Genomic DNA, 25,603 nt, shown 5'->3' on the forward strand with positions numbered 1-25,603 from the left:
GGCCAGACATATTGATTTCAACAAAATGATGTCATTATTATTTGTTATTATTTATTTGTCAGAAGAATTTGGGGCTGCATCAGGGATCCGCGCTGAGCCCCTTCCTGTTTGCGGTAGTAATGGATAGGCTGACAGATGAGGTTAGACTGGAATGAACAGGTTGGATGGGATTAGGACATGTCCAGATGCGAGAGACTGAGTATATTGGTAGAAGGGTGCTGAGGATGGAGATGCCAGGCAAAAGAGCGAGAGGAAGACCAAAGAGAAGGTGGATGGATGTTGTGAGGGAGGACATGAGGACGGTGGGTTTTACAGAGGAGGATGCACGAGATAGGCTTGGATGGAAAAAGATGACACGCCGTGGCGACACCTAACGGGACAAGCCGAAAGGAAAAGAAGAAGAAGAAAATTGCGAAATTCTTTATTTCACTGGAATGAACGACACTAAAACCACACCCACTCGGACTGTATTGTGGATTTTATGTGTGTGATGCGGTTTTAATATTTCTTAGCCGGGTGGGCTTCCATCTGTGGGCTTGTCTGGTGTCATTTACACCCTAAATAACCCTCACACACACACACACACACACACACACACACACACACTTTGGAATACTATTAAATAACGTGCGATAGCATTCCGTTGTTGACGCGGACTACGAAAACGGTCGGATGTACACACAAGCTGGCGGCTGTAATGTGCACTAGTCCGCTGATCGCACACGGCAATGAGAGCCCCCGGGTATGATGGTGGCATCTCCTAATACTTCCTATTTATCATCAAGTCGTTAACCTCCCTCTTCTAAGTATGACACACACAAACAATTCCCTCTTAAAAGCACCCGCCACATAGATGGTCCATTAAGATATAAAGAGTCAATGAAGGGAAAAGCCATCGGCGGGGCTGCTAATTCATTTACAGGCTGCCTTGTTTGCCTACTTGTGTCTGCATATGCTATTTTTTTTTAAACGTTTTTTTTTTTTTTGCGCTGCCGCATAGTGGCACATAAACCGATTAGGAGAGAGAGGGATGGAGGCAAGGCGGGAGAGATAATGGAAGCATGGAGGAAAGAAGGGAGGAGTGAGAGAGAAGATATAAATAGAAAGTGGAAGAGACAAAAGAAATAATGGAAAGGGAAGAAAGATGGTTGTTGATGGTGGTGGGGGGGGAGGGGGATAGCCACCAAATGATTGCTTTTGACACAGTTAGCTAAACACGCAACCGCAAAATCCTCATTCTCGATTGCACAAGCTGGGGGGCGTCATATACTTTAACAGCTCCGGAGTCCAAAAATCAGATGCAGCTCTACAATTCTTAGGAAAGCGGAGGTCCAATTTCCCATAGTTGAATCTCTGCCAAACTTGTTTATTTTTTTTTTTTTTTTTTATCCGGCAGCTGAGTTGCCCTCACCGGCTGATTATGATTATTTTTTTATTTTAATCAAAGCAGCACAAGTCGCTCTCTAGTCGTTGTCATCTCGCTACCCTTGGCGACGCTTTGGATCCCGGGCGCCGTCTTACCGGGCCGCCGCCGCTTGTCCCGGCTGACATTAGTTGACACTGATGCCCCCCCCAAAAATGGGCACATTCATCGGTACTCCAGCCCCCGGCTTTGTTTTCGGGGAGAATGACACCGCAGTACTCACACCAGTGAGCACTTTATGTGGCAATAAAAGCTCCCGAGTAACATTTGGCCTTTTTTTTTTTTTTTTTGGCTTGGGGCTGGCAAAACTCTTTCACAAAAAAATGGTAATAGCGGAAGGGATGAATTTTACATTTTCGGGCTGAACACCAGAACCTTGCCACTTTTAGTGCCCCGTTTTCAGTTTGGCAGTTGCACTGGTCCACTTTCCAACACTTGTGGTTGATTAGTCATCAGTGATTTTCTATTATGACAAAATCAGGAAGAATAGGAAGAAAACAATTCAAAACAGATTTATTGGCCAAATATGTAAACAATACAGAAGGGATTAAAACACCATTTGGGGAGAAAAAAACGATTTGTTTCTTTAATGTACAATGTTGCGATTATTTCTAATTCCGTCTTCCCATTGGTATTAAAAACTTCAACCCCCACTCCCCAAAAAAAAGGAGCGACTGAGCTGCTCAGAGGAGATCTGTTGAAATACCAAGCTGATTATCCGGGCGATTCTGACATTTAAATGTCACGTTTACATAAAGAAACGTTTCTGGGAGAATATTAATCAGTCATGTTAATTCGCAGGAAAATCCAAAATTGACGAGTCGCTGGGAAGGAAGGAAGCGCACGATTTGATCCAATATTTTTTTTTTTTTTTTTTTTTTTTGACCGTGCGTATTTTCGGCGTTGTTGGATGTTTTCCTCAAAGCGTCGGACTGGATCTCCAATTTGATAAGATGTCCGTGTAACCGATTCTGATTCCTGCTCACATCCTGTGTTGTCACCCTGTAGCATCCACAGGACTTGCAGTCAGCCAAAAATGGATATTAACGAGCGGGCCGCACACAAATATCATATATTAATGTCGGGCCACGAGCGCTCTCCAAGCAACGCGGCTTTCGTGAACAATCTCGGTCCGTCTTTGTTCTTCCATCTTGACACGCGAGGCTACTCGCAGCGTGTTTCAAGAGCGTTGATTCCATCTTCTCTGACCGTCCTTTGGCAGCCGGCGCACACTAAAATGTCACAAAAACAACAACAAAAAAAGACATTGAGCTGGGCCGCTGCGAACCTGATGAAAAAAATGTCAATGATTGTTAGCATCAAATGTGAAATGCAAGTTGTTGACTCGACAGTCACAGCACGGAAGCTTTTCTCTGAATTTAAAAGTACATAATCTACCCAGCTGGTTTGCACCTCAGCAATTTAAACAAAATTGGACTGTTTTTCAATGTTTGACACAACTTACCTCATAAGAAAATAAAATTACGGTCAATAGGCATCATAGTAAAAAAATGAAAACTTCTTTGCATCAAAATCCCAACAGTTTCCAATGGATGTTGATTTGAAAACAAATTTCACAAAGCTTCACAAATGGTCAATAAATTACATTTTTAGTCTCATCATAATTCGTTTTTATTCTTGCTAGAATTTGCTGTTATCAGACAATGAAATGATGTACTTCTACATGCCCAAACTCCACTGATTGTAAAGCCCAACAGTCTTAAGGAAAGAAATTGCATAATATTCATACCAAAAATACCCTTGAAACTAAACCGATAGGATCAAGACTTGATATGTGTCAGTCACTCACATTTGAAAATGTACGGGTGTGGTCAGTCATGCCCGCAGATATAAAGTTACAGGTATGGTCCACCAGTCATACCCGCAGGTATAAAGTTACGGGGGTGTGTTCTGTTTGTAATTATGAGTGTACCCCTTTAAGAGCGGAGGGGGACGGTGTCAGGTAAACTAGCAAGTAGAAGTAGGCTGAGGAGCATCTCTCGTGTGCTTCCGTGTTAAAAAAAAAAAAAAAAAAAAAAAACAGACGTCAGGCTGTGGTTCACTGCGCTGGATCGGTTTTCATGTGCGCTGAGAGTGCGCGACAAGTGCGCAATTGCGCATTGGCGCAGCTTAGAGGGAACATTGGCCAAGACTGCACAAATAAGCGTCGTCTTTCAATATTTATGTATTTCTACTCGTAACACATTTTACGCGCGTGATTTTTCGCGCTCGACTGTGAAGATTTGCGAGCGCGATGGCGCGCGGGCGCATACGCGCCTGTCAAATCACAGTGACTGCTGTATATGTTAGCTAGGGGAAGTGGTATCGCTGTGTAGTATGCTGCAAATACTTCAAGGCTGCTTAAGCATGTTTCACTTGCGGCCCTTCTGCATTTTCATGCTAATTTCATCCTCTGTACGGGGGCGGAGGCGGAATGTTTGCGACGCTCGAGATCTACCGCAAATGGACAACGTCCATATCAACGTTAATCAAGTACGCCATGCAAGCAGAATAAAACCATGGCACTCGTTTGGTGGTCATCAAAGGGGATTTTTATTTGCTCAAAGGGATCCCAAAAGGATGCGCGGCAGTGCGTGTGGAACCAATGCCAAGACCGCGCACACACGTCAAGAAACATTCCATTTGGAAATTCTTTTGATCAGCTCTGGAGAAACGTGTCACAGGGTGCACATCTCCGGCGCTTCTCTGATCAGGGCGAGTTCCTTTCGACATGCTGCGCCTTTGAAAGTACGACTCAAAACTCTTCCCGGCGTTGGACTCGAGATTTTTGGACATTTTTAACCAGTCGCCCGAGACCAACCTTGTGATCTTCATTCGGACTCATCTTTTCGGAATGAGACGTGACTGCGGGCTTTTCTTTGTCACGGGTCGCAGCAGCGAGTATCCCGACAAATGTTCCGGCCTAGAAACGGTGACCCATCCACTTTTTTTACACTCTGCTGCTGTCTTTTGTCAGCCTCGGGACGCCAGCTGATGAAACTGCTGCATGGGTCGTCATTTTCGCCACTACGGTGGAAATGAATCCATTCCGGGATGCTGGTGGAATGCGAGTTGAAATCTGATGCGGCATGACCCCTTCTTGCGACTGGCTCCGAGCCAGCCCTTAGATCCTTCAGCGGCGTCAAATTTTCACCGCTGGATGGATGATATTTCGCTAAAAGTTTCATTTCTGGCTCAAATGTGCGTGCCGCTCCGTTCCTGCGTTCAGACGCGATGTTTAAAGATGCAAGCGCAGACATTGCAATTTGTCTCCGGTACAGTAAATCACATAGCGTGTGCTAAATTAATCTATTTGCATCCACTCCTCAAAGTTAATCCTTCACTGCGTGCCGAGATGAATTTTCGTTTGCTGAGGTTTTGACGTTTTGTACGACTCGAGGCGTATTTTCCCCCCAAACATGCGCAATTTTTGAATTATTCAACCTCAGCGGGGTTGGGCTATATAATCTGCGTCAGGCTAACTCTGAAAGCGTTAATGGCGCTTTTATGATAGTCGCGGAAAGGAGCGCCAACTGTCAGGTGCGTGTTAAGACATTAACCGGCCCTTCTTTCTACAAAGAGTCGGCTTATCAGCACTGGAGGCTGTACAGTTATGTTAATGTAAGTGGGACGTTCGCTCGGCGTCATGTGCGGTCTATCTCTAGCTGGAGTGACTGAGCATATTGTAGCTATTACAGATATGATTCAATAGCTGTGGTGACAGGGAAGGCGAAATGGGGGAATTAGGGATTTAATGGCGCTGTTCACCTGCAATCACTGCTGCCTTTTTCCATCCACCCCCGTCTTTTGTCTCTCTATTTGTTCCACCTTTCATAAGTCTACCCATCCCTTCCTTCCATGCTGTCTGTCCGCTCCCTCTCTCGCTCTCTCACTCAACCTTAACCAGCCACAAATGGTTCTAATAGCTACCAATGGAGATGAATCGATTGTTGCCCGAACCCCGATCAATAGGAGATTGCCTTTGCCGTACGCAGCGGGACACTGCAGGCGGGCGGCTAGCCTTAATTAAGTTAGCAGTAAACCGCAGCGGCCCGTGTTTTATTACGGGACTTAAGTTTACGACAATCGGGGGGGGGGGGACGATGGCTTCGGGATGATAGTCAGGAGGTAAAAAGGCGCCGGCAATGTACATTCTTTCTATTTCTGTCTTTGTGCTCACCATCCTCGCCGCATTAGCCTCTAAAACCTGGCGGAGAACTCGGGTGAGAGCGGAAAGCGCTTGGATGAAAGGGAGGCGGCGGGCGGGGGCCGGCGTAAAACTGGGAACCAGTTTGGATATTGGGATACTCTTTACCACTTTGTTAGCTCTCAGGAGACAAAAATTTGTTGGCTGAGTTTCAATGCGATCTTTTTATTAAGTTGGCCGTCGTTGAGCTCAGCAGCACAAGAATGAGGCGCAGCGTGGTTGCTTTGTGTTCTGAACCAAGCTTCCAAAAGTCACGAGTGGAGTCTGGGAGCGCACAAAGTTCAGAGACGTCAACACGGCACTGCACTCGCTTTCAAGCGCAATGACGCAGGGATGAAGATTGTCACAGACGAACTCAGGCAGCTGTGTACTGTTTTAGATTGAGGGAATAAAATGTATAGCGAGTCATTTTCAAGACGCTGTGACTTCAGAAATTTCTTTCTAAATGAACGATACATGTTTGAAGATAATTCCCGGACATGTGCAGTACTCAGTTGTGGCGATGTACCGTTCAAACTGATTCACACCATTTAAGTTTTCCGGATTTTTAGGTAGTGGTGAGGTCGTGAGTTCGTATCTCACTGGGGTCTCTACTCCCCAAGAGGGGTTGCGTCAGGAAGGATATCGGCCGTAAAAACAAATCTGAGCGTTCATCTGAGATGTCACGCTGTGGCGACCCCCAACGGGACAAGCAGGAAGAAACTTACTCTAGGTACTTTGGTATGAGTTCCCCCCCTTCCCCCATGATATAAGAATAAAAACATCTGAGAACATCAGGCCGTTATTTGGCATAATCGTGACCACAGATCGGTAGCTAGTTACCTACACCCAGAAAATCCATCTTCCATTCAGATAATTTTATGGTGGGGCATCTTTAGAGCGCCTCGTTGTTGGTCTTGAGTGCGTGCGCATCTGACAGATAATGCGGAAGAGCGAGGGGTTGAACTAAAGTCCAACATGACAGACAGCATGTGGAGAGTGGCCTCATGCTGGCGTGACTGGTTTCGAGTGCCTCGTTGTCCCACAAAGGTTGTAATTGATCTCTGCTTCCGATACGTTTTTGTGACACAACCTTGTAGGTATGTGTAGATAAAAAGAGAACTGCTAGAGCAAGTAGCATCCATTTTTCCAGGTTGCAGGACTAACATTCGAGTGACAGTTTAACGGGGTGTGGGTTCAGTGCCTTCGGTGGACACGCCCACAGCGTTTGAGTAGGAAGAGAAAAGCTCACTTTTTCACCATTTTGTAACCTCATTTTTCCAACGATTCAAATTCAACCTGAGATGGCCTAACAATAGCTTGTCGCAGGTTACTCAGCGATCAGGTGCCGGTGAAGGAGTGTCGGTAGCAAGGAAGGGAGCAGGAACAGGAGGGTGGCAGCAGCTGATGAGGTAATGGCTTGAGAACAAAAGAAAATCGCTGAAAGAGGGCCGCATATTAAATATGCAGGAGCAGGCAAAGAGAGGAGAAAGAGCAGGAAGGGACCAAGTTGGAGAAGTGAAAGGCAAAATGTCCACCTCTCCTCCCCTTGTCACACTTTGCGGTTCAGATTAAAGACACTTTTGTCTCGCCGCAGCGTCTCCTAATAGTTGCGCGACACGGCGCAGCTGCCTCGCTGTCTGGAGCAATCATAATTATTCTTTGATATCTCTTCATCGTTTGCCGTCAAACGCGCCAAAATAGACTTGGAAAGCTACAGAAGGATCTCCTCGTTTCCTCCCCCTAACTTCATCTTTTTTGCTGTCAATCTCTTCGCCAAACAGTTTGAGAGTTAATGTGTGTTTGGTGGATTAAAAAAAAAAAGTAATCCAAGCGTGTGGGATTTTATTGCCCGTTATTGTTATTATTATTCAGCGTTTGTGTTTTAAGCACACATTTATGCGGCGCGGGGTTCGAATCTCAGCTGCGGCCTTCCTGTGTGCTGTTCGCATGTCAGCCCTCGCTTGTGCGGGTTTTCTCCGGGTACTCCAGCTTCCTCCCACGTTCCGAGAACATGCACATCACGTCCGGTGAAGACTGAATTATGCAAATGTGAGTGTGAACCGTTGTTTGTCTAAATTCACTGCTGTCGACATTAATATTTGTCAAGTGGAATTTACGTACCGGTCCAGGAATCTTTTCAACGCACAGGCGTGGAAGATGGTCTTGCCCAGCTTTTGTTGTGAAATTCAGGTTTGTAAAGCACTGTAATGACTGACAGATGGCTGTAGATGGTGCCGTTGCATCGCTTTGGATTGCAGTCAGCACAGCTCTCGAGTAGAAGATCTAGATTAGGTAGAGAATCGCGGCTCGTCATGACGAAGTTGTGGGAGAGAAATGCTAACACGCTGGAAATTGAACAGGTTCAGCCACCTCAAACACAAACGGGTATACATGTATGGTACAAAGAGTGTGTGAGTTTGTGGAAAGTGTGTCTTGTGATCATGATCGTAACGCAGTTCATGTGGCGAGGGAATCGGGATCCGTGTGAAAAAGCCGCACTCGCGCTCACAATGCCTTTCTACTTTGTATATCTGTAAATAAATGATTATTTTGCCAACCCCGCCTCCTGCCCGATGGTAGCTGGGATGAGCTCCAGGACTCCCGTGACCCTTGTTAGGATAAGCGGCTGAGAAAATGGATGGATGGATAGTTTGAAGCAAAGTGTTAGCGTCCGTGTTCTGCTCGACTTGTTCTTTTTTGTGAAACCAGCCCATATTCAACTGCTGATTACTAAGGAATGTAAAAAAAGCTAAAAAAAATGTTGGCGGGAAAGAAGCGTCTACCGTTAATTTTTGTGCGTATTTCAGACAATATTCTGTGAGATTTGACAGATCAATCAAAATGCCCTGAAACGGCTGGCAGTGATTTAGTTAAAAATACGACGTTATCAAATGTTTTTGTCATTGATTTAGCTACACGTTGAAATATACACGCAGACAAGGACGTGGAGTATCTCATTGGGTGGGAAAGTTTGTAATTCATGTCAATTTTTGGTTGACATTCAAGAGGACATTAGCATATGATGAATAGTCATAGCAGTTTAATCGCATTCAAAAGCGGCTCTGGAATAAAGGTTATTTGCGCCCACAGGAGTTCATTTTTTCAGAGCGTTCTGCTCCCTTTTCCATCTTTTGTTGCTTGTTTACATAAAACATCTTGAGCAAGTTTATATTCCCTTGATCTCAAAACGCCATAGTTGGCTTCATAAAAGGCCACGATCCCGCTCGGCAGCAACGTTGATCGTAAATTGCCGACAATCTCGCGTTCCTTTCTCGCTCTGAGGAAGACGACTCTTCCTACAGCGGCTTGCGACATTAACATTTGCAATATTGGTCACAGCAACAGATGAATCCGTAAAATGCCGAAAGGGGAACGTTGAAAACGTTGAAGCGATTCATCGTACGTTTTTCAGTGCTGGAATCAAGACTAATAAAATAATGAAGACAAATATTTTCCGTGAGAGATTCCCTCCCCCCTGTCAGAGTCGCGCTTTGGAGAAGACAAGCGGCCGAGTACCGGGGAGCTCTTCGTCCCCCGAGGGATTTGCGCGCCGACGTGAGACGGATTTGCCAGACATCTGCATATCTCCGTGTTCTGATCAAGCGGGGCTCACATCTGGATCTTTTCACTTGGCAGCGTGTGCGCACGTACTGCAGTTGTACTGCAAGTTACGCAACCGCTCCACATACTGTTTTTCATCTTATTGAAATCATTTCTTTCATCGTCTTGAATTATTTTATGGGGGGTTTCATACGCGTATTTACTGTAATTCTGACTTTAACGCCATCGGGTCGGTTGGGGATGGACTTTGCCCCTCGAAATTTTGTTCAACCTCTCGTCATAGGAACGGAACTCCGTCGTAAACCGAGCCCCCGCGTTGGCTTTTCTGTGGACCCAACTACCGTAATTTCCGGCATACAGGGCGCACCTGACTATAAGCCTCACCCAGTACATTTGTAAAGGAAATACCATTTGGTACGTACATAAGCCGCACCTGTGTAAAAGCCGCAAGTGCCCACATTGAAACCCACATGGGAACACGAAATATTTACAAAGAAAGACTGTACACAGAAAGAGATTTCAAAGTTTTAATACCTTGCTTAATTTAACATAGCAACAACACGGTAGCATGACCAGGGCTGGTTTTAATTAAAAAAAAAAAAAAACATACCGGTAAAATAAAAAGAAAACTAAAAAACAGCCGCGGCAGCTACATAGTAGCAACATGCTAGCACAGCACTAACAGGGCCAATTAAGAAAAAAAAATCCACACCTAAATCACTGAGAAGCAGCAGTAACACAGCAGCAACGCGCAGCGCTAACAAGGCCGGTTAAAATCAAACATACCGGTAAAAGTCACTTCCTTGGCACATATATTCCTCCAGTCTCACTCTTACCTTTCCCGCTCGCCCTTTGCGGCCGTTAGAAAAAAATTAACAAATAAGCCGCAGGGTTGGAAGCGTGTGAAAAAAGTCAAAAAATTACAGTATGTGGTTCCCAAATTATTGTGTGTGTTTGTGGTTCCCAAATAATTTTTCAACTTATGAACTCTCGCGTGGTCAATTATTAACAACAATTCAGATACTTTGCCGTGAGGAGAAAAAGGAGAGTAACGATCGCTGACGCAGTTTTCGATGTTTATTGACAAGCACAAGCAGTCAAACACAAACAAAGACAAAACGAGAATACTCGCGATTGTAGTCCCAAATTCATGTCCGGTGGCTGACATAAAAATGAAACCCTCCATTCCCTGATGTCAATCATTTTTGTTGTTTTTTTTTTTTAGTCGGAGGCAGAGGTGTCACATTCAAATTTGCAGTGGGGCAAGATAAAAAAATTGGGAGAAGGTCAGGGGTCAAACTGAATATTTATCGAAACTCTAACTGTGGTTGTGCATGCTTTCCGTTCTCTCCAGATGTTCATGTAATATTCATATTTTTCTGCTGCGGTTTGTCGCCCTAATTCCCTTGTCTGTCCTTCTTTCTGTCCAATCAATCAAACCCTTTTTTTCCCCCGCTGTCTGGCTCTATTTTCGCTCGACATCAATTAAAAAGACTAACAAACAAACAAAAAACGCAACTCTCCTGTCAGTTCCGGCATCAAAGGCGTACAAAGCTACCGTTCCGCATGACAAAACAAAACAATATTTGGCAGTGAAATTCATAAAAATTTTTTTGTTTTTTTGGTTTTTTTTTTGACTTTGTCCTTTTTGGGTGGGAACATGGAACAGATTATAAATTCGACAGATCAGAGTACCTTATGTGCATTTTTACAATATGGGGAAAAAAACCCAAAAACTTTGACCTGACTGTGGTGCTTGGCGTGCTTTTGTGCCGTTACCATGGCTAAGTCACTTATAATTTCTATATTTTACAGCGAACCTGAAGCTGATGTGGTGAGTCTACGTTTTTTGCAAAGCTCGCCGACTACGCTCAAATAATTGTGACTCGGGTTTTACAGCTGAGCCCGCTCGGTGACAACATGGGAAATGAGCCAAGAACCAGATGGTCGGGATATTTATTTACTCACAATAATAAACACTAGCAATAAAACTTTGCCCTCAAAGTAATTAGCGGCTGAAAAGAAAAATCCACTTTGTGTCCCGTGCGCGCTACTGATTGATCGTCTGTTCTACGTATTAAGCGCGCTCCTGCCTTTATCATCGGCGCTGAGCAGTGGGGGGTCGGGGGGGGCTCCCAGGGGGGGTTCCGTAATGGGCTGGGAGGGCCCTGACTTCTTGTTTGGGAGAGAAAATGAACTATTGCACCACTAAATAGTTGTCGATGAGAGGACTTGCTTTTTTTTTATGCACAATGACATGGAGCTGATGCACAAAGAAACCAACCGTGTGTGTGTGTGCGCGTGTGTGCGCGCGTGTGTGCGCGCATGCGTAAAAACAACAAGTCAAGTGCAAGCGACGCAGAACCGCCCCAACGCATGCGCACACACTGTGCACGTGCGGCTGCGTGCGAAATGTTACGTTGCGCGTTCGAGTCATTAGTGCGCCTCTCTGCTTTTGTGCATTTCATATGCGAGAAACAGTTTTTTTTTCCCCCCTCCGCCAAGTGGTGACTGCTTATTATGCGTGTTTGTGCAGCGTGGTTGTGAACGGCTGCAGTGTTGCCATATGTTCTCACATTAGGATGTGCTAAACTCAGCCGTGCAAGAATTTTGTGTGTGTGTGCAGACTTCTTTTTTAAAAACACGCTACCCGTGGAGTTGCGAGCGTCGATGCGTCTGCGTCTTTGCATCACCTCGCATCCGCTTCATCCTCTCCCGATTCTGTATTTACATGTGCCGCTACATATTTAGCGCTGTCACATCACACGCTGCATTGGTTGACGTTCACGGCGTGGAGGGCGGGACATGGAGGGGCGGGGCCAATACAGTACAGCGACTGGAAATGACTGATTACGCTTCAGTTTTGCAATCATGATAAAAACTTTGACTGTAAACACGGTCCTTAACCCTGCCGCCACGGCCGATTCCCGCAGCACGAGTTCATTAGCAGGGACTGAATTATTATTATTATTTTTTTAACACTTCTCCTGTTTCATTTTATGTATTTATTTATTTATTTTAGCTAAGCCAGACTTAGATCTCCGGACATGTGACCAAATCATCTTCCCACATTGAAATGAATGGAAATAGCATTAATCTGTTCATGCCTGACAATGAAACTCAACAAAAATGTTTTGTTTTCATGAAAATAGCACTCTATTATATTGTACTTAATTAAAAAAACAGAGTAATAACATAGTTAAATAGATTGCAAAGAAAGTGGTTATTTTAATATAAAAAATACATCTATAATAACACAAAATCTCTTATTTGCAAGCACACAGGGTACATAAATTAGGATATTGAAATAAGGACAAAAGTCACCACTACGCTTAGTGATTCAGTAAGCTGCAGTCATATTAGTCATATTTCACAAAAAATATTGCGTTTCTCTCCACATTGCTTCGAGATCTACAGTATGTGCTCTCCTACTTCTGCCTCCCTCAAGCTAATTGCTAAAGCTACAATAACGTAAGCGACAGTAGCTACCGTACTAAACGTTTTTTTTATTTTTTAATACTGTTGGTGGTAGTGAGTCATGTTGGCAATACTTCGTCCCCGCTAACGTCCATTTCGGTCCCGGCAGGTCAGCGTATTCGAGCGTCAGATCATCGACTTCCTGGGCTACCAGTGGGCTCCCATCTTGACCAACTTCCTGCACATCATCGTGGTCATCCTGGGGTTGTTTGGCACCATCCAGTTCAGACCGCGCTACGTCACCGGGGTAAGTTCAATATGACACCTGGGGGGGGAGAGATAACCAGCCCTGTTAGCGCTGTGCTAGCATGTTGCTGCTGTCTTACATAAGTGATTTTTTTTTTTTTTTTACCGGAATGTTTTTTTTTTTAACCGGCCCTCTTAGCACTGTGCTAGTGTTAGCCTTATGCTAGCGTGTTGCTGGTTCGCGTCTCAGTGATTTTTACCGGTATATTTTTTTTGTTTTTTTTTTTTTTTTTTTTTTAACCGGCCCTGTTAGCACTCGTGTTGCTTCTGTGTCACAGGTACTTTTTGGAAAGAAAAGATAAGGTATATTATTAAAACTTTGAAAACTCTTTCTGTGCACCATCTTTCTTTGTAAATATCTCATGTTTCAACGTGGGAACGTGCGGCTTTTAATCAGGTGCGGCTTGTGTATGTCGTAAATGCTTTTTCCTTTAAAAATGTACCAGGGGAGGTTTATAATCAGGTGCGCTCTATGGTCCGGAAATTTCGGTAATATCATGGAATTATTTAATTTTAGGATTGGCATTTGCTCTGTACAACAACTACTGTATAAAAGTGAAATGTGCAGCAAAGCGTTCTCAACTTTGACCGCACATGCTTTTTTTTTTTCCCTCTTCGCAGTACGCAGCCTGGCTGGTCATCTGGATGACTTGGAATGTTTTCATCATCTGTTTTTACCTGGAGGTGGGCGAGCTGTCCAAGGTAACATTTTCAAGTCCACAATAACAGAAGAAATGTGTTCTTGGAATAGCTGATGAGGCGCCATTGTCTACTTTTCTTTTAATCACCCTCCAGATTGTTATCACGATCTGTTGCCAGTCGGTCCTCGGCGTCGTAGTTTGTTTATTTTTCTCACGTGCTTAATGAGGAACGCCAGTTATCACCAATACTTATTGCAAATATCGTACACTACAGTGCAAGAGAAAACATGCCAATGTGAATGCGCTTGGTTCTGAATGTGTGGCCCCTTCCAACAATATTTACAATTCAGCATCAGTCAAATGAGTTGATTGGAATCGCAGAAGTTGGGCAATTAATTAGCGCCAATCAGCGCTTCTATAAACACAAGAAAAATCAGCGCTGATTGTGCTTGATTGCAGACGGCGGCGGTGAGGAATGATTGGAGAGGGGAAACAAAAAAGTGCAACGACTTTGCAGTGGAAAGGAGTTTTATTGAGCTGCAGGGGAAACGTGTTTGCAATCAAGCATCTTATCAATCGTTAACATATTGATATTTGGGTTGTATGAGTTGCATGAATGAAAAGTCTCATTTATGCTTCATTTTCTTCAGTGAGTTTATTTTTTTTCCCTTTGGTATTTTATCTCCCACACACAATGGGCCAATTTGTTGACTTTCAAATTGTACCAGAAAGCGACTTCCAACAATTTATTAAAATCTCCCCGCAGCTTGTATGAAAGAAAAAGAGCTTCTTTCAGTTTGTTTTTCTTCCTTTGAACTGTTCTACTTTCTGAGGGTCCATTTGAAAAGTCAAAAAACAAAAACGGCGAGTATAAAAGAAACCCTCATTGTTGTGAAAAAGCTGTAACAAAACCTTAAATGTTGTATTAATTAGTTATTTTGTTGTAGTAACGTAATGATTTTTTGCTGCTATTGGTCATACTCGTCTTAATAAAACCACCTCGGGCTTCCTATGCACCTGGTTGTCCGGCGAACAAAGGAAACCAACCAGCGTTTTGAAAATCTAGAACGTGTGTGTTGCCATAGCAGTAAGAAAAACGGGCCTGCTCGCCGCGCATCTGTTTTCAAACGAGCCCCCTGCTAATTAGAAGTGCCTTCGTCAATTAAGCGCCGTCCAATCAGACTGAAGCCCAGTGAAAGCGCACGCTGCGCAGCTTGCTTTATGACCACAACACCGCGTGTGTGTGCAACGCTCAAGGACACATTAACCTGGACCCGGTTATTATAGAAATGGGGGTGCAGCGATGGAGGCGCTGCAAGCGGCACGCGGGCCCGGCCGGCTCCGCCAGCTGTTGTCCGAATCCCGCCGCGTCCCTCGCGGCTCGTTTGCCGACAGCACGGAAAACGCCGCCCGGCTCGCCGTCACACAAATAAAGAAAAATGTTAGAAAACCAAGACTTGAAGCAATTCCTTCACAATAAAACGGCAAAAATGGGCTCCCATTTTAAGGCTCATTAGCGTCTGCACTTGCAGGCTATTAGCGCTAACGAGTGTTGGCTTAGCGCGGGCGTCCCCCCTCACTTTAATGTTGCCTTATCGGCTCATCTCGGGGCTAAACCGGGCCGGGTCTCGTGCCGCCGGGTTGCCACGGCGATGCTTACGCTATTAAAACGGCAAAGACAAAACTGTGACTTCAATCGACGAGTTCAGCTAATTGAAGCGTAAAAACTGACGGGCGACTGTTGAGATGAGTCGGATAAGAGATGAAAGCCGCACGTAGATGAAATGTACTGAAGATTGCAGAGATTAATCATGCATTGAAAAGACTTTTGGAATTTATGTACTGAACTAAATGATCGGAGTAAACGGTACCACCAATACAATACATTACAATTCCCATCTAAAATGGCCGCCCGTGGTGCTACTCATGATAGGATTGATGGGTAAATTTCACGTTGCCGACTTTGGGAGATGAATTTTCAGAGTCGACTTCTTAAAGTTTGGCGTTTTATTGTCAAATTATCAAAGTTTGCCACAATTTGACACCTACACGCAACGAGCGGAACAGAAATTTCCGTAATTAAAAATGATTGTTTCAAATCAAAATGTCTTTGGATGTTTTTTTTACATCATGAATATGGATGGGAATCATCATTTACTGTTTTTTGTAAGCCATGAGGAATCTTGACGTACTTCGTAGTAAATCGCCTACTTTTTCCCCCCAAGAGTAGATTTCAGATGATCTTTATTCTAAAGTTGTAGAAATTAAAAGACTTAAAGGGAGTGCTCAGTCTAATCACGTCAATCCTCTATCGCTAGTCACACTGTCGGCAACAAAGAAGTAGCGACTCGCTATCTCTATTGTTATTCCTTGTACTATTCCGAAATAAAGCCGCCTTTGTCCAACTAGTGAAAAATCCAATTGGATTATTTGAACGTTATCTATAGCCCCCCGGTTACGTCCTGGTCGCAGTTTTTTTTTTTTGGGGGGGGGAGGGGGCGGAGGGGTTCCTGATTTTGTCACAATGGCGGAAACACAATACGCTGATGCATTTTTGGGAAAAGCTGTTGCTAAAATTATTTTTCCTCTAACACATTGTTTTAAGTGGCATCCCTCGCTGTCCGGTGGTGGTCAGTTTTTCGCCGGTCTTGTTGCCAAAAAAGTTCGTAAATCTACGCTGGCTTCATTAGCCAGCTTGTTAGCTTAGCTGCCAGTTAATTGCAGCTGGCTAGCTCCGGTCACTCATCTGGCACAACGCATCGAATGAATCTTGCACATCTTAACATAATTTGTATCCCGCAATCTGTCGTGAACAATCGTGCAGCGTTGCAGCGCCTCGATCTGCGGAGATTCATCTTTTGAACGTTTTAGATGGATGACAACCCCACCCACCTCGCATTTAATCGCCCTTCTTTTGCACGAGTTAGTACTTGAAAGAGTTAGTCTAGAAGTTGTCATTGTTCATGGCCGCTTGCATTCCGCTTTAATATTTTGTTTAATACACGCCGGCCATTACTTTTGGGTGTCTCGACAAAAGTGGAGTTCATTTTTCTCCATTAAGTGATCTGACGTTCTTCTACGTCTGAAAGGGCCTCCTAATCAAAGACTGAAAATTGCATTATAGCTCCTTGCTCATTGCTCCCCATGTCCTGACTATGGCTCCCTTCATTGCCCGGGGCACTATACGTTTATTAGCGAAGGCATCAGATTGTCAGCGACACGGGTAAATATTCGCCGGCCGGGCAGCACGACAAATTAAGATGACTCATGCGAGGTACCGCGGCCAAATCGGTTCGGTTTTCCTAATTTGTATGTGGCTTCAAATTACCGTCAGCGACGGCGAGAAGTCGTCCCGGGCTGCGGGAGGTTCAGTGGGCGACTTGCAAAGTCAGCTGTGATTCACCAACACTAATCCCACACATTAATTGTTCTTCACAAGTCGACAAAACGTCATTCACAAACTTGGAAAATGCCCGAGGTTTTGTTGAAGATATGGAAATCATTTGAAATGCCCTTCAGCCATTGCAGTCAATAAAAATAAAATGAAAATAATAAAATGGTAATCATACTAATTCAGTGGTCCTTGTTTATTGACATTTGGGTAAGGCCCCACCTTGGCTTCGCTTTGCTCACCACGCATACCACCACCCGCACTCCCCTTTCTACGAGCTTCATTAATCACTTCGTTCCAGAAGTACAAACTTTCTTTTGGTTTTTATAGAACGTACGCCTCTAATTCTACACACAAAACTTCACAGTTGAAAGAAAGCGACGTTACGACATCACACAAAACACGAGCACTTCTGGCACATTTGAATAACAAATATGATTGTAACTAGTTTAGGAAGCTCCCGGTTCAGATCCGTTTTGAGTCTTTGAGTCTACGGTGTCTTTGCGCATTTTCAGCACTCACTATCTTCAGACGCGTGCGGTGTATTTAGAAACAAATCTCTGAATTCACTCGAGGGCCATTTTGTGTTGCCTACGATAAAAAAGTATGACGGTTTTAAGAAAAAAAAAACTGCGTTGACAGGAATTCGAGTCATCGGCATGAAAATGTTTCTTTTTGAGAGATTTTCTAACGGCATCCCGGGCAGATTTTGGAGAGGAGCCTGTGGAGCAAGTCGCATATTCACAAGATCGTGCACGCACACAGCAAACTGTCAGTAGCCCGTGGTGTGTTATAATAGATGCAGCCACCTCCTGGGTGGCGGAGGCACATTGACACATGGCGCACTCGGCTGTCAATCATTCGTCGGGCGGAGGGGAGTGGGTGGGTGTGTGGTTGGAGATTCTGCGTAGGTGGAGGTGGGTGCATCCCTGCCTGGTCTCCTTAGCATACTGAACGCGTCAAAATGTGCGTGAAGGTAGAGGTGTCGCGTGTACAATGTCTCATTTGTCATCAGTCAGAAGAAAACAAGCCACACACACACACACACATGCTGTGTGGAAGATGGGGGGGGGGGTCGGTGGGATGAGGTGTGAAGACAAAGATGGACGATGAAAGACGAGAGATGGCGGGTTAAGGAATCACTGTCAGCAATACGCAGCCTTGAGAGCCACTTGGGTAACGTTCACGTCAGCAGTCATATTTGCGGCGTTTATACATTATGCAAGCCACGGATATAATTTAATCCCCCCCACACCAAAAACAGACAACAATACACAAATCAAAACGTTGGTGTAAAAGTGTCGGATCAGATTGCAATTATCTCCGGCAGGTTTTTACAGTTTGAGCCGCGCACTTCAGACGATTGTTCACAGTTGCTGTCTAATTTTACGCACCGTTGTGAATTAGAGTTTCGCTTGTTCAAAACGCACGCGGCCGATTGAACGGATTGACTGCGATACTGGCTTACGTTAGAATCTTTCTACCGACCCTTAATAAAATTTGTTGGTTTGTTGCAGTCACGGAGATCGATGGGTCAAAATTATTGGGGCAGTAAAACAGTTTGCATTTTTTTTGTCTGGTTTTGACATCAAATGATGAATATGAGATAACTTTTCAGCTATTTCTATTTGGATTTGATACTAATCTGCAGTTGACGGGGGAGCGGTCCGGGTGGTACGCCACCTTTCAGCCAAAGTCAGCTGCAGCTCGCCCGCAATCCTAACGAGTCAAGCACGAGAGGCAATAGATGGATGGGGGGCTTTTAGACTGCAATTACAATAAATGATCTATCGCTTTATGTGTGGCCAATATTCTCTCAGCAAAGCAATAAACCTAAAGAGAATGTAATTAGTTTCAGATAGTGTCTGTTCCAAGTCCACCTGAGATGTCCTGGTCGCCTTATTAACTTCATCTCTGCTTGGACGTCACTCCTGCCACATTCTGCACCCCCCCCCAAAAATAAATAAGTAATCCCCAGAACCCCCAACCAATTTGATAGAAGAGAGGTGCTTGAGGCATTATGGGTTAAGGTCTCCCCGAGCACCCATGGGAAATCACCTCCAAACAGTGTAGGGAGATGCAGCATGACTGATGATATTTGGTGCAAAATAGCACAAAACCGAGAGACGAGCACAGATGGAGATAGTTTGTTAAATAGAGTGAAAAATTGACTGGGGTGAGAATAAAGCTTATTTTCTGACCTCTCTGCCTCTCCGCCTCGGCCCGTCTTTTGTATCACGACGCCCAAAGTGAGGGCGTTTATTTACCGCCTGGCTGACTCTGGCTGCATGAGCGCCGGAGCTTGTGTTGTATATTTAGACGATGCAAAACGAGGTCAAAGCCTTCGCGGGTCTGTGTTGTGCTACAAGCTACAGCGGAACCTCTCGAATAGAACGCCCCTAATGTCCAACTAATAGGAAGTGGAGTGGAATTATAGGGAAAAATACGCCTGGAAAACAATGCATAAAAACATGAAACCCGTTGGGTAAGACCACGGTGCGTGTGCTTTTTCTTTGGCTTTTTGTTGGACGTGTAGTGAAAATGATTTTGATGATGATAATTTGATGAGATAACACCAGGGAGGTAACACGAGCCAGTTAGACTTGGGACCATGAAATTTGGTGGGCGTGTCTAATGTGAGGAGACGCAGAAAAAGTCTCAAGAACTAACGTTCAGAAAGACACGAGAAGTCTGCCATCTTGGTTTCAAGTTGCCGTTTTGCTGTTATTTTGGCTGTCTCCAGACAGCTTTCAAAGATGGACTCAAGGAAAGTTTATCCCGATTTTTACAAGTTTGGATGCAAGAGTGTATACTAGATGGATGGAATACATGTGCAGTAATGAGAGAGGTGGAGGGGGAAGAGTGAAGGTCCAGGGAGAAGTGATGGCGAAGGTGGACGACTTCAAATACTTGGGGTCAACAATCCAGAGCAATGGTGAGTGTGGTAAGGAAGTGAAGAAACGGGTCCGAGGCGGTTGGAACAGCTGGCGGAAGGTGTCTGGTGTTCTACGTGACAGAAGAGTTTCCGCTAGGATGAAGGGAAAAGTTTATAAAACAGTGGTGAGGCCGGCCACGATCAGAGACGGTGGCACTGAAGAGACAACAGGAAGCAGAACTGGAGGTGGCAGACCTGAAGATGTTGAGGTTCTCGCTCGGAGTGAGCAGGTTTGATAGGATTAGAATTGAGCTCGTTAGAGGGGCGGTCACAGTAGGATGTTTTGGAGACAAAGTTAGAGAGAGCAGTCTTTGGTTTGGACATGTCCAGATGCGAGAGAGGGAGTATATTGGTAGAAGGATGCTGAGGACGGAGCTGCCAGGCAAAAGAGCGAGAGGAAGACCAAAGAAAAGATTGATGGATGGTTGTGAGGGAGGACATGAGGACAGTGGGTGTTAGAGAGGAAGATGCACGAGATAGGCTTAGATGGAAAAAGATGACACGCCGTGGTGACCCCTAACGGGACAAGCTGAAAGGAAAAGAAGAAGAAGAAGAAGATACTAGATGGATGGACGAGGCTCGATTGCCAATCATTTGAGTTTTCATCACTGCGTGTCGATAAAGTTTGATGAGTCGCCATCAAATGAACGGCCTGCCAATGAAGAAAACAATCTATCTACTAAAACCCAGTACTAAAAACCCAAATGTGATGGATTTTTCCTCCAAGTATCTTTTTACAGTCTCACTTGATGAGATGCAGTATATATACTGTATATGTATTTCACCACCGATTATAAATCCCGAGAGTGCTCAAAAAGTGCCTGGCATTGATCTCGGAAAAGGTGTGCGGGAACCCTGCTGGCATCCATTCATCCATCCTATCCAACTCCATATTTCCCTCGTTGGCAATCTGGCCGTCAGAATGAAGTCTGGTTTTTAAAGGCGTTTCCTTCCTCCGTTCCTGCCTCCCAAGGGGCTCGCAGACAAAGGAGAGAAATGGGAAATTGAGCGAAAGCGAGGCGGGGAGAAAGACGTAACCGGAGAGGGGGTGGGGGGGGGGGGGGGAGACAGACATGCTTCACTGAAGCGGCATCAGCCAAAAAGTCAGCCGCAAAGACCCGAGTGCAAAGGTGCGTGATCCTCAACCGGCACTCCTCAAATGATCCTGCACGTACTTGAGCTGCATTTGCATTTGTATTACACATATTGGGTCTTGTTTCCATTCAAGGTTTTTTTGCGCTGCTCAAAGAGTGAAAAAAGGACCTCAAAGAAGAGCGGCATTCAAGTGGATCTCGCGCTTTTTTTTTTTTTTTTTTCTGAACTTGTAACCTCAACTGGTCTTGCGGGGTCCTCAGTGGCTCCTTAATCCAAAAAGAAAAAGGATAAGAGAGAGCGTATTGCGCATCTAATTTCCAGCGGTGTTTGTCCGCTATCGATTGTCGTGGATGATTGCGGTTCATTTAACGCAAAGGTGGCGGATAAAACGGGGAGCAGGCGTAGAGGTGGGAGGTGGAAAAAGAGATAAAGGCGGGGGGGGGGGGAATCAGGGAGCAGGGGCGCTGACAATAGGAGGCCGATGAAGAGCGATGACAGAGGAGCCAGCCAGCGCCGCGGAAATTTAGCGAGATTTTTACTCATTACAAAGACGAGCACAACAAGGGGAGACGGTATTAATCAGAGCGCAGCACTAATGAGGCATTAACTCATTACGCCAGAATAGAAAGAGACCCAAAAAGGAAAAGAACGACAGGAAGGAGAGCGCCGTATTAATTAATTAGGTGGGAACATTAGTGGGAAAATGAACTTTTTGGGAAGGATGAGGCGGCACGCTTGAGTGAAGACGTGACGGCAGGATGAATGGAAGGTCCTCACTTGTGTTGTCTCGGGTCTTAATGAAGGAACACAAACTTTTATCCGCATCAACTGCGCTCACGGCTACTCTTTACGATGACCTTTTTTTGGTTAGCCACGGCGACCAATCAGCAGAGCACACGACCGAGCTGCGACCCGCCAGTTGTGGTCCCGGAGTACGATCCTTTCCACTGCTAAGGATGGTTGCACAAAATCGCTTGTCTTGATACAATCAGCAACTTTTTATCAATTTGAAAAAATATGATTGTCATACAGCAGAACATCTTTGTTTTCCATGCGTAATCTTTTCCAGTATCGTATAAAATCCCAAAGCGATATTTTGTCATTGGCATTGATGTAAAGCCGATTAATTTGTTCGAGCCACCCAAAAATATTCGCAAGAACTACATTTTAGAGAGAATAACGACAGCTTTAAATACAAACTTGAATTGTATATTCCGTCCATCCATCCATTTTCTTTGCTGCTTATCCTCACGAGGGTCGCAGGAGTGCTGGAGCCTATCCCAGCTGTCGACGGGCAGGAGGCAGGGTGGCCTGAATTCTATTAATCTATTTTAAACTAACTTTTTTTTCAACAACTCAAGGCAATAACAAGTCCCCCGGTCTGCAAGGCAACAATTGGACAAGTCTGATATTCAGTCACAATTCAGGCCTTCAAAATAAAAGCGCTCCAGCACATTAAGTTTCATCTCACTTTCTATGGCCCAATGCTGCTTTATTTAGTAGTCAGTAGGGCTTGTTTGTTGAGTGCGACGTTAAAATTTTTTTTTTAGTGCATGCTTTTGTTTTCAAGTCTGACGTTCAACAGGATGCAATACACAGATGTTCACTGAGTGTTGCAGAACAGCCTGTGAGAGTTCTTGTTTAGAGTTGTTTGAAAATAAAAAAAAAAACTCCTTGCCGTCTGGTGAATCCTTTATATACAACTTACGAGACACTTCGGATGAAGGTGCATCGATTTCAGGAAATGATTGATTGAGAGACTTTTGCTACGCGTTTTTGGTGTTCGCCAGGGATATGTTGCCCAACTGTTTTTGATCAAGACACTTGTCAAATTCAATACTCGAGTGGCCTTTTCGAGGGTGTTATAAATGGCTCGTAGTTCCTTCTACACAAAACCATCATTTGAGCTATTGTATGTTTTCCACTGTAGGTTTTGTACTCGACTCGTCTCTTATTCTAACATCCCTTTTTTTGCTGTCCCAGTGGAACGCCTCATCCTGTGATTTTATTTTTAGCCGCAGCCGTCGCCTGACTTTCTCGCTATATCTTTTTATCTATTCATCTCGCCGCCTCGGAGATGACAAACAGTTTGGCTTTAATTAAAACGCGTTCAGACGCCGCCTTGACATTCAGCCTGCGCCGCCCCCGTCCTTCCGGGCTCCGTGGCTAGTTTAACCGCTGGCCGGCTTTCTCTCCATCTCAGCAGGACACCGACCTCGTCCTCACCTTCAACCTGTCCATGCATCGCTCCTGGTGGATGGAGAACGGCCCCGGGTGCAGGGTGACCCCCGTCAGCCCCCCTCCCTCTTGGGCACCCGAGGACCACCGATACATATCGATATCCGGGTGCCTGATGGACTTTCAGTTCGTAGAAGTGGCTCACTCCTCGCTGCAGATACTCCTGGCTGTGAGTACCATCATTCCCCGATACTGGCGCTGCCTTGTGCGCTCATGCAGTCGTTTTCATCGTAAAATATGATTTGTCATGAAAGGCATGATTTCAGGCTGCAACGATTATTGCAAAAGCTCCGACAATTAGATTTAAAAAAAACAAAAAAAGTTCATCTCTGCCGCGAAGGCTCGCAGTGATCATTTTTCCAAACTGGATAATGCAACTGCAGGCTCGTGTCGACTTAAGCCAGGAGGCAAGTTCTTGTAAAAGATCGAGTTAAAAGTTTGCGTGAAAATATGGGATCATTTCACTCTTAAAAACCAAAGATCTAGTGTAACGCGTCTACTGCAAAGCAGAAAACTGGCTTACGCAACACCATGGCAACGACTGGCAACACACCTGAAGGTAACGTAAACATCATTAACTGATTTATCGTACAGCGCGTCCACCGCCCCCGAGAACATATTGTAATTCCTTCACAGGTGATTAAGGATAGACTTTAAATCGATGATGGGAACAAAATAAACACGTAAAGAGCAAATTCAAAAACGAGCTGCACAGCCCGAGGCCGTCAACGTGCGCATTGGCTAACAGTTAACCCGTCAACAGCCCCCCCACAAACCTGAGCTCACAAAATGCAGCGATAGATACGCTTTCATTTGCCCACGTAGCGCAACGGGCCAGAAAACACGCTCCGATTCACAGATACCACAGTGTCCAAAGGTCACCCCACGTGGGCAAGAAATTGCTAGATGGGATAATCCGTAATTGAGTTTTTAAAATGTATTTTATACACGCAGCACGAGCATGAGTACATCTAAGGCAGTGGATTTCAAACTGGGGGGCACGTAATGAAGGTGACTGGGGCGGAAACCACTGAACTGCAAAGCTCAAAGTACTTAACCCCGAAGGGATTGTGGTTAAACTTGAATTTTGTCATCTTTCAAAACAGTTGCCGATATTTAGATCAAATATAACTTGAATAATTCCAAACTGTCGCCATCCACGTTTAATGTAATAATTGTAGCGTATTTTCCGCACCTAAGAGCCTTTAATTTTCTCAAAAGCTGACAGTGCGCCTTATAATCAGGTGCGCCTTATATATGGATCAATATTGAGCCTTTAGCGCAGCCCATCAAATGGATGGATAATGTAACGCCATGCTCGACTGTGGCATCTTTTCTATGCGCCTTATATATGAAAAAAAGTTTTAAAATAGGCCGGTCATTGAAAGTGCGCCTTATAGTGCGGAAAATACGCTATTTTTAGATGATTACATTCAAGACTTGTATTGTATTGTTGTATTATTTACAGTGTGTATCGTGTTTTTGTGTTATCCTTTGCTCGTTCTCTCTCTGTGTATTCTTCGCTCGAATGGGTTTGTATTATTTTTTTGCAGTTTGAGCTAATCCCAGCGATGGAGGGGGGATTATGTAAAAATCAATACATTTTAAGTAACAGTGGCACGTTTGGTAGAATGCTAGGTGAAGACAAAGTGCTTGTCAAATGGACCCGAATGCACGGGTCATATCGAAACTATTCCAATGGCGAAAAAAAAAACCAGGAAGTAGGAATATAAAAGTAGCCAGATAAAAAGAGCAAAACACACACGTTCAGTTAGACTTTGGATGCTGAAGTGAGATTCCGCAGGATGACAACTCCACAAAAGATGAGCCCAAACCGTACGCTGGAACTTCAAGAAACCGCCGCACGGGTTAAATCGAGAGTCTCGCTCCGACTTGAAGCCTCTTCCGAGATGCGGCCGCTTCTCGTTTCATCCCTGCCAAAAAGATTTCCCGCTACATGTCACCCCCCCCCCCCAACGACTCCCACCCCGACCACTTCTCATAGGCCGGCCCTCCGGAACCTTCCCTCTGCCGCAAAGCGAGATCATTAGCGGGATCAGAGGAGACGACGGGGAGCGAAATCGAGAGCGGGAATGACGGAGGCCCGTCACCTTTCATCACCATCTCAAGCTCACTTAAACTCGAGCACGCTCGCGCATCCCAATGCGGGCGCGCATATCCTGTATGGATGCGGCGTATAAGTGCCAACGCCTTCATTATTCAATCTGCCGAAGCGGTGAATCGCTCCGGGTGAGCAGGTGCTCCGGCGTCCTCGTCTCTTCGGATGGGCGGCCTCGACAGGGATGCTTATATCGTGGCGGAGTGCCAGGCCGCCACGCAGCTGTACCGCCGTCTCGCCGTAATTGGCCCGCGGAAAGGCTGTCGCGCCTCATGAGCGCTCGCGCCG

The 25,603-nt window shown here is 45.0% G+C and overlaps 1 protein-coding gene across 3 annotated transcripts in view; it reads left to right on the top strand.

Moving 5' to 3' along the window:
* nkain2 (sodium/potassium transporting ATPase interacting 2) overlaps nt 1–25,603 on the top strand; it is a 59,185-nt gene that overhangs the window by 17,792 nt on the left and 15,790 nt on the right. For 2 of the 3 annotated variants that reach the window (XM_061812832.1, XM_061812835.1), the window contains exons 2-4: nt 12,760–12,897; nt 13,518–13,598; nt 23,162–23,365. In XM_061812832.1, coding sequence (XP_061668816.1) covers nt 12,760–12,897; nt 13,518–13,598; nt 23,162–23,365 — 423 coding nt within the window. The remainder of the gene's footprint in view (nt 1–12,759; nt 12,898–13,517; nt 13,599–23,161; nt 23,366–25,603) is intronic. The other variant, XM_061812834.1, reaches the window with a different exon arrangement.

Source organism: Syngnathoides biaculeatus, chromosome 23, assembly GCF_019802595.1.
Source record: "Syngnathoides biaculeatus isolate LvHL_M chromosome 23, ASM1980259v1, whole genome shotgun sequence".
Lineage (NCBI taxonomy): Eukaryota > Metazoa > Chordata > Actinopteri > Syngnathiformes > Syngnathidae > Syngnathoides > Syngnathoides biaculeatus.